General features: G+C 48.5%; 5 protein-coding genes across 5 annotated transcripts; 2 read left to right on the top strand and 3 right to left on the bottom strand.

The window, feature by feature from the left end:
- The first annotated feature begins 34 nt into the window (after nt 1–34).
- Nucleotides 35–4,603, top strand: FOMMEDRAFT_19261 (P-loop containing nucleoside triphosphate hydrolase protein). Its single transcript, XM_007265493.1, has 5 exons — nt 35–99; nt 153–768; nt 820–934; nt 993–3,671; nt 3,724–4,603. The coding sequence occupies exons 2-5, from the start codon at nt 242–244 to the stop codon at nt 4,462–4,464; spliced, it is 4,062 nt and encodes a 1,353-aa protein (XP_007265555.1). The 5' UTR covers nt 35–99; nt 153–241; the 3' UTR covers nt 4,465–4,603.
- A 143-nt stretch (nt 4,604–4,746) lies between these two features.
- On the top strand, nt 4,747–8,146 carry FOMMEDRAFT_83249 (Adaptor protein complex AP-2 alpha subunit; the record flags this gene model as incomplete). Its single annotated transcript, XM_007265494.1, has 11 exons — nt 4,747–4,776; nt 4,839–4,929; nt 4,982–5,012; nt 5,072–5,180; nt 5,237–5,430; nt 5,487–5,616; nt 5,674–5,775; nt 5,827–5,932; nt 5,986–6,663; nt 6,721–7,988; nt 8,051–8,146. 11 exons carry the CDS (start codon nt 4,747–4,749, stop codon nt 8,144–8,146), a joined length of 2,835 nt encoding a protein of 944 aa, XP_007265556.1.
- A 287-nt stretch (nt 8,147–8,433) lies between these two features.
- On the bottom strand, nt 8,434–11,627 carry FOMMEDRAFT_155079 (GTPase activating protein; the record flags this gene model as incomplete). The annotated part of the gene is made up of 11 exons (XM_007265495.1): nt 8,434–9,318; nt 9,378–9,454; nt 9,510–9,667; nt 9,717–9,975; nt 10,039–10,201; nt 10,257–10,299; nt 10,348–10,938; nt 10,995–11,107; nt 11,164–11,282; nt 11,336–11,414; nt 11,487–11,627. The coding sequence occupies 11 exons, from the start codon at nt 11,625–11,627 to the stop codon at nt 8,434–8,436; spliced, it is 2,628 nt and encodes an 875-aa protein (XP_007265557.1).
- Nucleotides 11,628–11,917: 290 nt separating this feature from the next.
- Nucleotides 11,918–13,564, bottom strand: FOMMEDRAFT_167250 (GNS1/SUR4 membrane protein). The gene is made up of 8 exons (XM_007265496.1): nt 13,180–13,564; nt 13,034–13,124; nt 12,907–12,980; nt 12,804–12,849; nt 12,712–12,752; nt 12,586–12,655; nt 12,264–12,528; nt 11,918–12,212 (listed from the first exon to the last, which is right to left on the bottom strand). The coding sequence occupies exons 1-8, from the start codon at nt 13,507–13,509 to the stop codon at nt 12,197–12,199; spliced, it is 933 nt and encodes a 310-aa protein (XP_007265558.1). The 5' UTR covers nt 13,510–13,564; the 3' UTR covers nt 11,918–12,196.
- A 161-nt stretch (nt 13,565–13,725) lies between these two features.
- Nucleotides 13,726–15,324, bottom strand: FOMMEDRAFT_167251 (uncharacterized protein). Its single transcript, XM_007265497.1, has 7 exons — nt 15,286–15,324; nt 14,885–15,017; nt 14,444–14,830; nt 14,354–14,391; nt 14,212–14,288; nt 14,072–14,157; nt 13,726–14,010 (listed from the first exon to the last, which is right to left on the bottom strand). Exons 3-7 carry the CDS (start codon nt 14,525–14,527, stop codon nt 13,828–13,830), a joined length of 468 nt encoding a protein of 155 aa, XP_007265559.1. The 5' UTR covers nt 14,528–14,830; nt 14,885–15,017; nt 15,286–15,324; the 3' UTR covers nt 13,726–13,827.
- Nucleotides 15,325–15,559: the final 235 nt, after the last annotated feature.

Raw genomic sequence — 15,559 nt, forward strand, 5'->3', positions numbered from 1 at the left:
ATCTTCTACAGTCACTGTCCGTGCGATTCCTTCGCCCACTACCCACGAAAGGTTTCATGACGTCTCTGCCTTTTAATAGGTGAAGAGGCGCAATACAGTGTAAGTACATCCAAATGAGCTGGATTTTAATCTGGACCTGATGAGGTCACCAGACGAGTGATCTCCACAAGAGGCCTTGCCACTGAGCATCGTGTCAATGCGGTTTGCTCTTCTTCTCCGGCGAAGGCGTCTCCAGTTCCCCATGCCGTTCAACTCTACTAGAACGAACCCGTCGAACTACTTAGCAGCCCGAATTACACCTCAGAAACGCTCAGCAAGCCAGGCTGTATTGCCCAGGAAAGACGATTCAAGAGACTATAAACACGTTCGAACTGCCACACAAGACCTGCCAGACGATATGCCTGGTCCTTCGGCGAGAGATAAGGCTCCAAGAGGCCCCATACGGGGTGGCCGAGGTGGGCGTTTAAAGGCGGACACATACCGACCAGCGTCCGGTTACAGTCGTTCCGGCCACCCAATGAAGAGTGTGGGCGGTGAATCGAGAGGATTCTCGAGCAAGGCTATTTTCTCTGAACCATTCATGGACGAAGCTTACATCAAGCAGAAGTATGCGGATGTCGATATAGGAAACGTCAAGGGATCGAAGCTTAGTGCAGATTGGCAGAGGAATCCGAAATCTGCGTTGTTCAACTTCATGCAAACGCAACTTGGCCGAACTGCCGAACTCGATGTTGAGGACGGAACCATGGATGGGGCGAGGATGGCAAGGTGCGTGTGGTTTGCTTCGTATACGATTTACATTGAACGATGCATGTGAAGAGTTAAAGTAAATGTGGTCGATGATGTGGTTGGTGTGGGCGACGCAGGTACCAAGAGACATGCGGAAAAAGCAGCTTGTCTGTCAGCTTGCTATGAGATAATATCAAGGGGAATGGTATGTCTGTAACTATATGAGAATTTAATCCGTGCTCTGATTACTCTCCACTTCTTAGCACATAAGAGAGAAAGCGAAGGAGAAGGAGAACGCGCCTCCAGTAGAAACGCCTACACAAGTTTCTTTATCCGATGGATCTCAAGTCACCTACGAAATGGCCAGACAGTTCATGGACTATTATTGTCGGAAATATCGTTTCAAACAGCCATTCATTGAGCTCGAAGAGATGAAAGGTAGAAAAGGAAGTTGGGAGGCTGTCATGACGGTCGGAGGACGTCGGATTGGAATGGCTGGCGGAAAGTCCAAGAAAGATGCTTCTAAAGCTTGTTACTTGGATGTTGTCACCTACCTGGAGGATTGCGACCCGGCTCTTTGGAGGGAGTTCGTTGCGAAGGCGAAGACGGGCAAGGACTTGGGGTTTGCTTCCAAGGTATATATGCAGATGTCGGAGCGCCTGGAGGATGACATCCGCGATCTCAACTGGTTGATGAAGAGGAGCATGCTATTTCGCAATGCACCAGAAGCGGCGGCTGCAGCACAGGCTGCATATGTCGCTAAATCGCCATTATCGAGCAGTGGTTATCAAAATAAAACCCTGGAGGCAAAATCCGCAAAACTGTTACGTCGTAGAAAGGCTTATCTCTCGGACCCTTCTCACGAGAAGATACGCCAAACGCGCCAGAATCTTCCTGTGTATTCGAAGGCAGAAGATGCACTGAGGCAGATTGAGGAAAATGAAGTGATTATCCTCATGGCTGCAACTGGTTCGGGAAAGACGACGCAGATCCCGCAGCTAATCCTCGATTCGTATATTGACAGACAGGAAGGATCTAGATGCAATATATTTTGCACTCAGCCACGGCGATTGGCTGCCATCAGTGTGGCACAACGTGTTGCCAAAGAACGCGGAGAACAAGTCGGAGAAGGAGGTTCAATTGGGTATCAGGTCCGCTTCGAGTCGTCTCTACCCGATGAGAATGGCTCCGTGACGTACTGTACCATCGGAGTGTTTCTGAGGCGTATGCAAACAGCCCTGCAGCGTGGTCATGACAGGGTTCTCGATAACGTCACACACATTGTGGTAGACGAGGTTCACGAACGCGACATTGATACGGATCTTTTGTTGGTCGTTCTAAAGCGATTAATTGAGCATAGGAGGACGAAGGGCAACCCGCTCAAAGTCATTCTTATGAGTGCCACAGTCGATGCCACTTTATTCCGAAACTACTTCTCAGATGCAAATGGCACACCTGCGAGAGTCGTCGAGATACCAGGCCGTTCCTTCCCCGTGCAGAAGCATTTTCTTGACGAATTCCTGCCGTCGATGATTCAGGAGTACAGAAATTGTCGATGGGTGTTCACAGACGAGAAGGTAGTAAAGTATATCTACAAAGAACTTCCTGACGCTGCCCGTCTTCTTCCCGAATCACCAGCGCTGAGACAGGTCTTCGGAAAGGAACAACGAGAAGAAGAGCTCGAAATACCTTACGCTTTAGTGGGTTTGACAATTTCGCACGTCCTCAAGAACTCGGACTCGGGGCATGTTCTCGTATTCCTACCGGGCTGGGAAGAAATACAGAGCGTGCAGAAATTGCTGACTACTGGAGAATCTTCTCGACTTTTCGGACTTGATTTCGGCGACCCTTCAAAGTTTTCCTTACATGTTCTACACTCAAGCATTCCTCTGGCCGAGCAGCAAGTGATTTTCGATCCGCCTCCTGAGGGCGTCCGTCGCATCATCCTCTCCACTAACATCGCCGAAACGTCTGTAACGATTCCCGACGTCGTATATGTTGTGGACACAGCTAAGATTAAAGAAAACCGATATGATCCCGAAAGACACATCTCATCGCTGGTTTCGGCCTGGGTGGGAAAATCGAATCTCAATCAACGCGCTGGGCGGGCTGGTCGCCACAGACCTGGGGAATACTATGGTATTCTTAGCCAGTCACGAGCCGATGCTCTGCACCCACACCAAACTGTTGAAATGAAACGGATGGATTTGACCAATGTTGTCATGCATGTGAAAGCCTTGGATTTCCCTGGTATGGAAGCAGAGGAGGTCCTGGCAAGGACGATCGAGCCGCCTTCGGTCGAACGCGTCACCGCAGCCATGGAGAGCTTAAAGATCGTTGGCGCCCTGGATGAAGGGAAAAAGTTAACTTCTCTCGGTCGTCTCCTGCTTCAACTTCCTATTGAAGTACAGCTCGGTCGTCTTGTGCTTCTTGGCAGCTTCTTCAAGTGCCTTGATCCAGCCCTCACTTTAGCTGCAATTTTTTCTAGTCGCGATCCGTTCCTTTCTCCACCTACAATGAGAAAAGAAGCGCAAGCCGTGAAGAATTCATGGTGCCCTGAAGACTTCCGATCGGATGCCATCGCGAGTTTGAGGGCGTTCGATGCTTGGTATGAGTTTGAGAGGCGAGGTGACATTCGAGGTGGCGCACAGTTTTGCAGTGACAACTTCCTGTCGAAGCCAACTCTGATGTTGGCTGTCAAAGTGAAGGATCATTTACTCAGTTCCCTGGCTCAGACTGGTATTTTGGATATTTCTAATCTTTCAACCGCCAGTATTGGCGATGGCCACAGTAGACGTTCGGCTCGATCACTCTCAGTACCTCCCGAACTCAACGTTAACGGAGATTCACTACCCCTGTTAGCTGCATTAATTGCAATTGCCAGCCAACCGAAATTCGCAATCAGGGCGGGTCCAATGACCTACCGGACTGCGAGGGAGAAAGTACGTGATTTGTTTCTGGGTGGATACTTACGTGTTCTGACCAAGATAATAGACAGTTGTCATGCATGCTTCAAGCGTTAACCATCGGAAGCGTGTTATGGACGAAAGTCCTGTCGCTCCCAGGGAGAAGCAACTGTTTGCCTACTCCGAAAAACGACAGAATTTGTCTATGCCTGGTCAGCCTCCCGGACAGATGTCTCTGGTCGGAACTACGCGCCTGGACCCTATGACTTACGTGCTGTTCGGTGCATACAACATCGAAGCGTCTGATTATGGCCTGGAATGCGATGAATGGCTACCGGTCATAGGACCTTTCGATGCATTGGATGATGTACGAAGGTTGAAGCGTCTAATGGAGGACTGCATGCTCCGTGTGTTCGAAGGTATCAACAATAGAAATTGGCGAGGTGCCCGGCAGAGTAAACAGCCACTGCAGTCCTCAGGCAAATATATTCCTCCAGCGTTGCGCCAAAACCGAGACAACGACGAAGATGAGTCTGGCGATGAGGAAGAGGACTCTGTTGGGATGTCTCATGGTCCACTCTCGGACATGGAGATGAGGGAACTAAGTCGATTCACTCAGGTGATTGTCAACATTTTGGATAGATACGCGGAGGAGCAGCGGGAGAGTCAGTCTCGTCGTAATTCTCGCCCTGCTACACCGACGCTCACGCCTTCGATGTCCTCAAGGCCTCTGCCAGGGTCTGGCTGGCGATCAGGCGCATCAACTCCGCTCAGATACGACTCCCGTCCTGGCACCCCGAGTAGGCTCAGCGCGAAGGGGGGTTGGTAAATTGCCATCATTCTACATTTACATACTCCCCACTCTTTTCTGCTCTTCTGCTGCTGCAGTCGCAGCATTTTATAATTACTGGTACTTGTAGAAGTAGACGATCAATCGTGTTTACGTAATATGCATTCTTGAGTCTAATGGCTCGATCACTATACAATATGGACTACAACAACTTGAAGCTGAGCTAAATCTTACTTCGCTCAGAGCGCATCCTCCTCAAGAACATAAGACGAGCCTGCGTTTTCCGCCTTCAAGGCGGAGCGCAATATCAACTAACAAATCATGGCGACAACAATGCGTGGGTTAACGCAGGTATATATCTTTGACGCTCTCTGCTTGACGGTATAGCTAATGTGCACGTCGTCACGGTCTAGTTCATTGCGGACATTAGAGGTGCACGAGTGCGAGAACTGGAGGAGAAAAGAATCAACAAGGAGATGGCGAATATACGAAAGAAATTCAAAGGTGCGAGGCAACATGCCAGTAATGTGTGTATAGTTGCTTACTCCGCTGCCAGATGGAAATCTGGATGGATATCAAAAGAAGAAGTACGTTATCTTCATTAACTTAGGAAAGTTGGATGGTTTGCCGATGACGTCTGCCGTAGATATGTTGCAAAAATTATATTCACGTATATCTTGGGGTACAAAGTCGATGTCGGACACATGGAAGCTGTCAACCTCATCTCGAGCCACAAGTACAGCGAGAAGCAGATTGTAAGAGAGCTAACTCTCTCTCTCTAAAAATGTTCATTCTAATTGCTTGTGCGTAGGGATATTTAGCTGTGACTTTATTGATGCACGAGAACTCCGACTTTCTGCGGCTCGTCGTGAATTCGATCAAGAAGGACCTGGATGACAACAGTGAAGTCAATAATTGTTTGGCGTTGCATGCTATTGCGAATGTTGGTGGACAGGAGATGGCAGAGGCGCTTGCGGAGGATGTCCATCGCTTGCTGATTTCACCGTGAGTATTGCATCGGCATCATATTGGACGACCATAGAGCTGAACATTCTGTGAAGAACCTCACAGAGCATGGTCAAGAAGAAGGCTGCTCTTACTTTGTTGCGACTGTATCGAAAACATCCAGATGTTATACCTGCCGCTGAATGGGCTTTACGAATAGTGGCAATCATGGATGATATGGACCTTGTGAGTATCGTTAGTGCCTCTTTGTGTCAATTATAGATTGATCTCGTTCTTCTTAAGGGAGTCGTAAATTGCGTCACTAGTTTGATCATGGCGATGGCTCAGGACCATTTGGACGTATATGCCGTGTGCTATCAGAAAGCCGTTGACAGGTTGCATCGAGTTTGTGCTTTACTACTGTACATCCTTCGAGATTGCTCATACACTTTACAGCTCGCCATTGAGAGGGAATATTCAGCGACCTACGCTTACTACAAGGTTCCATCACCGTGGCTTCAAGTCAAGTTACTGCGTCTCTTACAGTATTACCCACCGTCTGGTATGTGTCTCTCGCTTTCGCTGCCATCGTTTGCAAACTCAACCGCTTTGTAGACGATCCATCTGTACTCTCGGCATTACATGATGTTTTACAAACAGTCATGACCAACTCTGCGGAGCAATCACGAAACGTGCAACACAACAATGCGCAAAACGCTGTCCTTTTCGAAGCCATCGGGCTAGCTATCCATCTCGACACGAACTCGCCGTTAGTCAGCACAGCTGCTATCCTCCTTGCTCGTTTCATCAGCTCAAAAGAGACAAACGTCCGTTACCTCGGTTTGGATACCATGGCACACCTGGCTGCTCGTGTAGACTCATTAGACTCTATCAAGAAGCATCAAGGAACAATTATTCTCTCGTTGCGGGACAAAGATATCAGTGTTCGAAGACGAGCACTAGACCTTCTATACAGCATGTGTGATACAGACAATGCGGAACTTATCGTTGGCGAGCTCCTCCAATATTTGAAAGTGGCAGACTACGGCCTCAGGGAAGAGATGGTGCTCAAGATCGCCATCCTGACAGAAAAATACTCGACGTCCTACAAGTGGTATGTTGATACCATTCTGCAGCTCATTAGCGCAGCAGGCGATCATGTCAGCGAGGAAGTATGGTATCGAGTAGTTCAGATCACGACGAATACAGAAGACCTGCAGGTGTACGCTGCGAAGGTTGTTTTCCAACACTTGCGATCGCCTTCAAGCCATGAAAGTTTGATCAAAGTCGGAGGTACGTGGTTTGTTGCTTTACGATGATTGAATGGGTTGCTAATAAATTTGTGTACAGGTTATGTCCTCGGTGAATACGGACATCTCATTGCAAACGAACCAGGCTACAGTCCTTCAGACCAGTTCATGGTTCTGCATGCGAAGTCGCAATTCTGTTCCGCTCCGACTCGAGCTCTTCTATTATCAACATACATTAAATGGGTCAATGTTTTCCCTGAAATAAAGCCCCACCTTGTAGCCGTATTTGAGCGATACCGGCATGTTCTGGATTCCGACTTACAGCAACGTGCTTGCGAATACTATGCTCTCGCCTCACGACCCGACGATGACGAACTGCTACAGAATGTCTGCGAAGAGATGCCCCCATTCCCCGCTCGGGAATCTGCTCTTCTCGGGAGGCTGAACCGAAAACTTGGAGATACGGAGGATAAGAGAACATGGATTCACGGAGGCAAGGAGGCGAACTTGGATCGCGAACTGCTTCGGCAAAAGACGGTCCGGAAGGGAACGTTCTCCTCCGTTGAACAAAACGGGGTGGAAGCTCCAACGTCAGCTCAAGCGGATGGTAATGACATCTTGAGTAGCTTGGCTGGGCTTGACCTGACGTCGAATTCCGAGTTGAAGTCCGTGCCTGTCGAAGTCAAGCCTCCGATTCCTCCCGTTACGCATGGAGCGAACGTGGATCGCTGGTTCGAAAAGCTCTGTCATGCCCGTGAAGGAGTCTTGTATGAGGACGTGCAGATACAGATGGGAATCAAGTCTGAATACCACAGTCACGAAGGTCGTCTTGCGATATACATAGGAAACAAGATGTCCGCTCCGCTCACATCTTTCACTGCCACACTTCATGTGCACGATCCGGACGCGGTCTCGGTATCATTCTTAAAGATGCCACCCAGCGCAATCGCTTCGCGGACTCAAGTCCAACAATTACTGAATGTAGAATGCAAGAAAATGTTCGGTCAACCTCCGCTTCTGAGCGTCGCGTTCCTCGCGGGAGCTCATCAAACCGTTACTGTCCGTCTACCTATAGTGATCACGAAGTTCGTTGAACATGTCAAGCTCGGACCATCCGACTTCTTTGAGCGCTGGAAAATTATAGGTGGACCTCCTCGAGAGGCACAGCAAGTTTTCCCGATGGACTTGGACAGCGCTGGCCATATTGACGTCATCAAGAACAAGGCGATAGTTTCGGGTCATGGTTTTGCACTTCTCGAGGATATTGATCCTAACCCGTCGAATATCGTAGCTGCCGGTGTGCTCCATACGACTTCGGCCGGAAAAGTTGGATGCCTACTCCGACTGGAACCTAATCGTGATGCTAAGGTATGTTCTCTTGACTTTTCCGCCGTAATTCTAAGGAAGCTCATATACATTCCTGAATTCAGCTCTGTCGATTGACTGTAAGAAGTACATCGGAAGAAGTCGCCGCAGAGGTATTACAGTTGATAATCCGACCTCTTCGAGCTCAGGGAGCTACCTAATCTATTTACCCTCAAGCTACGCATTCTTGCTTTGTTCTGTTCATGTCTCTCATGTTTGGTTTTAAATCTTTTTTCTTCGAACTCGGTCTGTATTATTATAATAAATTGTCCAGGACAACATCCAATGGTACATAAGTCGTATACAGATTTTTACAAATTACAAGCGACGGATGGAATTGATGGATGGATGGAATGCAATGCTCAAAGCGTGTTTCACAGCATATAGGACGCTTAGAAAGCAAGAAAGAACGGGAAAATAAAATAAGTACACATGTAGTATTCAATATTCACCTCTTCGTAAGAAATCCTCGAAGAAATCGTTTGCGTTTTTTGGTGTCGTCAGCTGTGTCGGGTACGCAGAATGTGTCGGCCTCGTCTTCTACCTTGCCTCCTGACCGAAGTCGACTGCCATTTCCCTCTGGCCTGTCCTTGTCCTTGGGCGTACCCCCCTCTCGCGGAGTAAGGGTGGATTGTGTCTGTACACTTTCCGATCCAGAAGAATATCTGAGCAAGTTCTCGGCTACGGGACTCGCTGGCGAGGACGGGAGGTTCGCGGTGTATTCCATGTAAGTCGCAAATGGAGCTTCCGTGTCGGGAGTGGACGGAGCTGTAGCGGGCCGCGGTAGGTTTGTATTCAGGCGAGTCTTTCCGGCACGTCTGGGGCTGTCGACTGGAGCACCGTGAGGTGAGTCTACCTGCGAGTGGACTTGGTGGTACGGAGGATTCAGGGGTGCAGATTGCGACCGGGCTCCGTGTATACGAGGGCGGAGCTGACTGACGCATTTCAGGGCAACGTTCTCGACTTCCAGACAGCATCTTGTAAAGTGCCATAGAGAATTGCTGTATTGAGATGGAACCTTATTTCGCTGGTATTTCGTGTCCCTCATGTTTCTCACAACCGCCGAGGTCAATACGGCGAGATGACGAGGTATGTCTAGGAGATGCGGAAGGAAAAGGAGGGCCTCGCGGTGTAAAGTAGGCATGTCCGGCTTCCGCTCATGGAGAGCATTCATGACGCAGATACGATCGTGCTTATCCACATGAGAAGGTAATCGGGACTGGAATCTCTCGGAAGATGGTGTTGAGACTTCCTTAATGTAGTCAATCATAGCAGGAAGACTAGCTTGCATAAAGTCCTTCAGCCCTCGCATGAATTCTTCTTTTTGGACAGTCTACAATACGGATAAGAATTAGTCAAATATGTCTGCATAGCTGTCAAGTCCTTACTGACCGGATTAAGATTAGCGAGGCTCTGCATCACCTTTGCTATCAATGTAAGCGACCGCTGAACTGGTGCGGGAGGCATGCCTGAACGGATCCTGTGTTAATACAAATTCACGCAGGACATGGGGAGGATGCTCACCGTGGCATAGGCCAAAGAGGTGAGGGTGGAGAACAGATGGAACGATAAATCGTAGGAAGATGAACGCAGATACACTCTGCCATCGTAGGTCACGGTTGCCGCTTTCGAATCTCTTTTCAACTAATTGACGAATATGTTGGAAAAGCTGACGAAGCTCCCTGTAGAAAACTGAGAGGACGCAACGTGGTTGGACTGGTAGTTACGTACTGTGGGCACTCGTCTCGGACCGAGTAAATATGATTCCAAACCTCTTTGCACCAGTAGACCAGGAGGTCAACGTTCTTTTCTTGATCTTTCGGGCCTCTGCCGCTTCTCACTGGATCAACCTCAATCACAACTTTTTCGGAAACAAGTCGCCTAACGACTGGTCCTACACTGGCCTCAAGGAAAGGCTTGCCATACCAGTTCATCGCGAGTTCAATGGTTTTCGTGAGGACCGAGTTTCCGCGAAATAGAGTATTTTGAGCTGGAAGTAGAAAATCGAGGAATAAGTACACAACTCGGATTGAAATGTTGAGCAGAAACTCACTGCTCGATGTGCCATCTACTTCTCGCTCTGATAATTCAAAGAGGTCGCGCATGAGAACGTTTCGGACGACAGCGATGGCCAGGACGTGCTCGGCAATATGGTCGAGCTTTAGCTCTTGCTCTAAGTCGTGTAAGAGATCAAGGAGATTCCTTTGTGACATGCACTAGCGACAGGACTTCTTGAATGGTATGCGAATAAGAAATTAATGATACGCTTACATCGAGAACAGACGAGTACGCGGACGTTGGAAGTACAATCTCCCTGAAACGACGTCAGGAATCACATATCGGTATCTTAAGAGGTACTTACTCGTCGACATTCATTCTGAGACGAAGTTCTCCAACTTGTGTGCCACTAACGGACTGATTCGTTGCAATGACCGCATGCCATCCCTCCATGACTTCGCCTTTTCGGACATTATTCAGAGGAATCTGAACTGTACCCAATAATTGCGGCTTGAAGACTTTCTTCTCGCGGTATACATGAACAAGAAGGTCACCAAAGGGCGGCAAATCACTGAAGGTAAACTGTTCATGCCATTCCGGTGAGCCCACACTTTTCTTCACGGTTGTCCGACCACACAGTTCATCAGTGATATAGACCTCGCAGGAGACCTCCATGTCGACGCCATCACTGGAACCGTCAAATTCTGATGACATCGGACTCGAGGCCAGCTCAGTCGGAGGCTTTGATGAACCAAGGTTACGGGCTTGATTTATTTCCAGTTGGACTTGCCTCCACATGCGGTAGAGTCCGCCATCCTTTGGCGCATGGTTTCTTCCGTAGATCTCGGCCACCGCATAAGAGCGAAGAAGGGCAATCCATGTGTTGATTGAATCTGAGGTCGGAAACTTCACGTATACAATTTCTTCCGTGTTTGTGTCCAGCCATCGCTGTCCACTTGCGAGACGACATCAACGTTGAGTTAACGCTTAGTTGTCGAAAGGGTCACTCACGGCTTCACATGTATCCCCAGGCAATTGTCACGGAAGAACAACGACCGGTCTGCTGGCCTGATATCTGTAGAACGCAATAAATGCACATATATAGAATATTGTAGAATTGTTTCCTGTTTCATTAAAGCTTATCAGCATCAGAAGGTCCATAGAAGTGACTAGCACGCACATCTACGTAGATATTGAGGGTACACCGATCGTGCTCTTCGAGCAGCTTACAGCGAGCGGGTCTCCAGCTCCCATTCGCAGCTACGGTATTAACATGACTTCGGAACCAGCTAGGTTTCTCTGAACTCTTGTTAGCATAGATGGACAAGACGTCGAAGAACGCCCAATCCCACCTCTAATCTTCCGCTCGTCGCCACTCAAGACCGCACCAATGGAGTCTCTCTTCTCCGATGCCTTACGCGGAAGATGAGGCTAGGAACACCAAGCAGGCGCAGATAAGAAGCTATGTTTGAGCGATGGAGAAGCAGTTCGGCAGGCGCTTACCTTGCGCGTCGACGCGTTCGTAGCCTTCGCTGGAACCCACAACTCGATTGAGGCCATAAACTCACGCGTGCCGGCGTTCTGCCATGACGAGTCTTCATACCACGAGTCGGAGATGAGGACGTCGCTGCCGCTGGCCGCCATGGCCGGCAAGCTGAGGTGACGGTTCGAGTACAACCTGTTGCGCCCGGCGTTCGCGAGCGGCTCCGTGAGATTACTCACAGTAATTTCAACAGTCGAGTATGTATGTCAGGGGTCCTCTGATCGCTGTGCGGCTCAGGCGTCTCGAGCCGTCATGAACTTACAATCAGTCGCGGTGCGCGACAAGATGCGCATGAAATACTCCCATGGTTGACGCCAGAACTTCATTTATTTTATATTATTGGCTCCTGGATACAATTCATTCTTCAGCAAACACGCCCATCTGTTGTGTCCATTTTGAAATGCGTCTGTATATCTGCAGATTTATTATGATATAACCTATCATCCTAGCGGATGGATGGCTGAGAGCGAAGAAAGAGCGGCTGGTCCAATCTACGACCCAAGTATAATAAACGAACTAAAGCGGAAAAGCACAACACAAAAAAACCAAAATCCGACAAAGGGTGGTATCAAGAAATCGAGGCACAAATTCTAGATAACGTCGCCCGTGAATGCTACAGAAAAGTCATCTGTCCGTATTTTATCATTAGTGCGCTCGTAAGATGAGTGGGCTAATCCGCTTTGCCGCTACCAAGGATGTTAGATTTTTCACTCGAATGCACCCGAGCATAGACTTACTTCGCTATACCATTGGCTTTCGCGCTTCCATTCGCATGTCCGTTCGCACTTCCATTTGCAAATCCGTTCACAGCACCATTCCCATTTGCTATTGGCTTCTTTCCCTTTACTGGCTTCTTGTATGTCTGGATGTAGAAGTTGATGAAGAGACCTAGATAGCTGGTGAGAAGACCACATCCAAAGAGAGCAGCACCCTCCGTTCCAGCGCAAGTTCCGTACGAAGGGAACTTGTCAGACCAGTAAGTAGAGACGAAGTATGAGTAAGCTAGATGAGTAAAATCAGTAAACGAAAGAGCAGGATACGTGGTAATAGTTAACATACTGCCGAAGTAAACCGCGAAGAGGTCAATAATGAACTGGACGATTTGCATGGTCGTAAGATACTTCTTCCACTACGAAATAAGTCAATATCATAATATCTTAAGTGATATATATAGTAGTGACCCACCCAAATGCGCGCCCCTCCGGCAGTCGCATAATAGTAGTAATCTGAGCATCATAAGCGGCTGGGACAAAGGTACGACATACAGTCCAACTTACACATGAAGACATGCACGGTAAGGTTAAGCGTGATAGGAACCCAGGACTAAAAAGAAATGCATCAACGACACGTCATATACGTCATAGCAAAATTGAGACATACGACACTAGTGCGGCCATTAAGCTGCGTAAAGCAGAGCAAGGCAGTTGCTGAGTGGTGGAAAACGTGGAGGAAAGCTGGACTGCGGCTCAGCACTACCATAATCACGAGTCAACTGCAAACTGCGCACCGAGAGGCTTCTTTTTTGCTGCGAGGAAAGCAGTGTCTAATAGTTCAAGATATTTGATGTAATAGTTGATCATATAGTAGAATTCCATTCGCTAGATACAACGTTAGAGCTGCTTCCAGCATCGATCCAAAGAAGAGAAAACACACGGGAGTCCAAGCCCCATCGTTGCAAATACCATAAAACAATCCGTTCTTCCATACAATCGGAGCGATTTCCTCGACCATCAACGCGAGCAAAAGAGCGCTTCCTGCGCTGAGGACGATATTATGAAGCTGAAAGAGGAACTGGAGCCTGAGCGGTGGTTGTGACTTCATGATTCTTTGCACTCCGAAAACAACTGCAAGGTAGGACACAAGTGCAGCGACTACGGATGTGGGTGTAGACAGTGGTGTTTTCCCGGGCACATAGCTGGTAAGGTAGTGGGGAAGGGTAGGGAGGGGGACGTGCTCGAGGATGAAGTCAGCGAGGGGAGCCATTGCGAAGGAAAGAAAAGACAGGACGGGCGATGAGGGAGGCAAAAGACGAGCTAACGAGCGGTGGATGTCTGAAAAGAGAGCGAAAAATGCCGATCGCTTACTGGTCAGGCCGTCATTTTACTAACCAAAAATCGCGTGAGGTCTGACGGGTCACACGGACTAAAACATACTTTAATCACGGGCAAATGCTCAGACCGTTGCTCAGACCGTTTCGGAGCCGTTGCTGTCGCACATATTCTTACTTACATTTGCTAAAGGAATACCGATACACCATGTAAAGCAAGCAACAAGCAGAAAATGTCCGACGTCTAGTACTATTCAGGTCATGATAATCACAGGCCCCTCCTTTGTCCTTGCAAGTAGCGTCTTCCCGTTACTACTCTGCGCCGCGGCCAGCAGGTCATGGTCAACAGTTGGCTGCTTTTTTGAATTTTCTGTGGTGGATATGGAGATCGTCGCGAGATCCATGTTCGACGGAATTAGCCGATAACTAGCTTCAATCTGAATTTTCAAAACCTCAGTTATTTTGCGATTAGAAGACATGAGAACTTCATGAGCTCACACCACTGGCTCGCAATAATTTGAGCAGCTCGTGTACGAAGACTATGGAACGGTTCCGTAAATCATGGAGGTCATGGAGGTCGAGGCCTAAAATTAAATAAGAATGCGTTATAAATGGAAAATGGTCTAACGAATTCATACAGTGCATTGGGGATGGGCTCCACGTCGGCACCGTGCACACCAGGCGCAGCGAGGATCGATTGGTCTTAGCGGTCATTCTTTGAACGAGGAACAGACGTTAATTTATCACATGTATTCCTGGACGTCAAATGGGCGCTCTCACTGTTTGAACGGCTGGACGCTGTCCTCCACTGCTACGACCTGAATCAGGTTCATCAGTCTCACGTTTCAGAGTAAGTCATGTGTGCCTGACCTCTTCCACACACGCATCTGCACGATGAGATTTGGGGAGAGGTTTGGGAAGGCAGATTGATGAGGATGCAACAGACACGGACATTTTTTAGTTCGTATTGCGAGATGGGATGGGACGGTGGGGACTGGTTGGGGTATGAAGGGAGCCTTCCAGTTGTTTGCTTTCTTAAATGCAGAAGAAGGCGCTGCAGCGGCGTGTACATGCGCGTGCCAATATCCCAACCGTTCTATCGGAGTAGACCGGCTTCGATTTGTGCTAAACGCAGAGGCATCCCGAAGTTCCGTACCGTATCGAGAATCGTCCGCTTGTTAATGTTTACCAGTGAGCCTAGGCCACCAGTTTACTAAATTTGAATCTGAGGGTGGTTCTCTGAAACATGATAATTCGCTGTACGTCAATGTTATCCAGCCATCATACGGAAATGAAAGGGCTGGCACTCACCTGTCGCAGTGGCATGACCTCGCAAATTGTCCTCAATGTGGAAGCTATCGCAATTCGGAGCGGGTGGGGCCTTCGGCTTCGATTCTAACAAGAGTTCTTGCGCAAACTCAAAGTACTTCACCAATATGACAGACTTGTTGCAATGACGATGAGCGGGAGACAAACGGGTACTTTTCGGTCCTGAGTATATTCCGTCGTCGGATCACGTAAAAAGAAGTAAAATCTGGGGGTGCAGTATGAAACAAACATGGTCATGAAATAACCAGCAGGCAAGCAATGACATGATAATACTGGTACACATGTGCAGAGAGCGCAGAAATCTCGCCCAATCGGTAAAACATGACTAATTATGATGTTTTGTCTATATATCTGGGGAACGTTTTCGCGCCAAAGAATCGTACAGTCGGTGGGTTACCGTCGACAAACAAGAAGAGCAACATGAATAAACGCTGTAACTAATGCTATATTGCTAGTCTCCAAAATGTGTATTCGCTTGTTTATAGCATGGCGGAAGAAACTGAGGACGACGCGCCTCCGTCAGGCACTTCGTCGTCAGATGACGTAGATACGTATCATACGCTTGTTCCACGCTCATGCACCACCACTGGCACCAGCGCGTCTCATCCCACTTCACCAAATGATAGCACCTCGTCCTCCACCCCAATAGCCGACGAA

The sequence above is a fragment of the Fomitiporia mediterranea genome (assembly GCF_000271605.1).
Source record: "Fomitiporia mediterranea MF3/22 unplaced genomic scaffold FOMMEscaffold_5, whole genome shotgun sequence".
Taxonomy (NCBI): domain Eukaryota; kingdom Fungi; phylum Basidiomycota; class Agaricomycetes; order Hymenochaetales; family Hymenochaetaceae; genus Fomitiporia; species Fomitiporia mediterranea.

What these genes read in the sequence shown, in the direction of transcription:
- FOMMEDRAFT_19261 (XM_007265493.1), top strand. Translation starts at nt 242, where the DNA reads ATGCCGTTCAACTCTACTAGAACGAACCCGTCGAACTACTTAGCAGCC. An exon ending in GATGGGGCGAGGATGGCAAG is followed by an intron (nt 769 to 819) that starts GTGCGTGTGGTT and finishes ATGCATGTGAAG; the next exon opens with AGTTAAAGTAAATGTGGTCG. An exon ending in ACCGGACTGCGAGGGAGAAA is followed by an intron (nt 3,672 to 3,723) that starts GTACGTGATTTG and finishes CCAAGATAATAG; the next exon opens with ACAGTTGTCATGCATGCTTC.
- FOMMEDRAFT_167250 (XM_007265496.1), bottom strand. Translation starts at nt 13,509, where the DNA reads ATGGCTCCCCTCGCTGACTTCATCCTCGAGCACGTCCCCCTCCCTACC. An exon ending in ACGATGGGGCTTGGACTCCC is followed by an intron (nt 13,125 to 13,179) that starts GTGTGTTTTCTC and finishes CGTTGTATCTAG; the next exon opens with CGAATGGAATTCTACTATAT. An exon ending in AGCAAAAAAGAAGCCTCTCG is followed by an intron (nt 12,981 to 13,033) that starts GTGCGCAGTTTG and finishes GCCGCAGTCCAG; the next exon opens with CTTTCCTCCACGTTTTCCAC.
- FOMMEDRAFT_167251 (XM_007265497.1), bottom strand. Translation starts at nt 14,527, where the DNA reads ATGTCCGTGTCTGTTGCATCCTCATCAATCTGCCTTCCCAAACCTCTC. An exon ending in CAGATGCGTGTGTGGAAGAG is followed by an intron (nt 14,392 to 14,443) that starts GTCAGGCACACA and finishes AACCTGATTCAG; the next exon opens with GTCGTAGCAGTGGAGGACAG. An exon ending in GAGCCCATCCCCAATGCACT is followed by an intron (nt 14,158 to 14,211) that starts GTATGAATTCGT and finishes ATTTAATTTTAG; the next exon opens with GCCTCGACCTCCATGACCTC.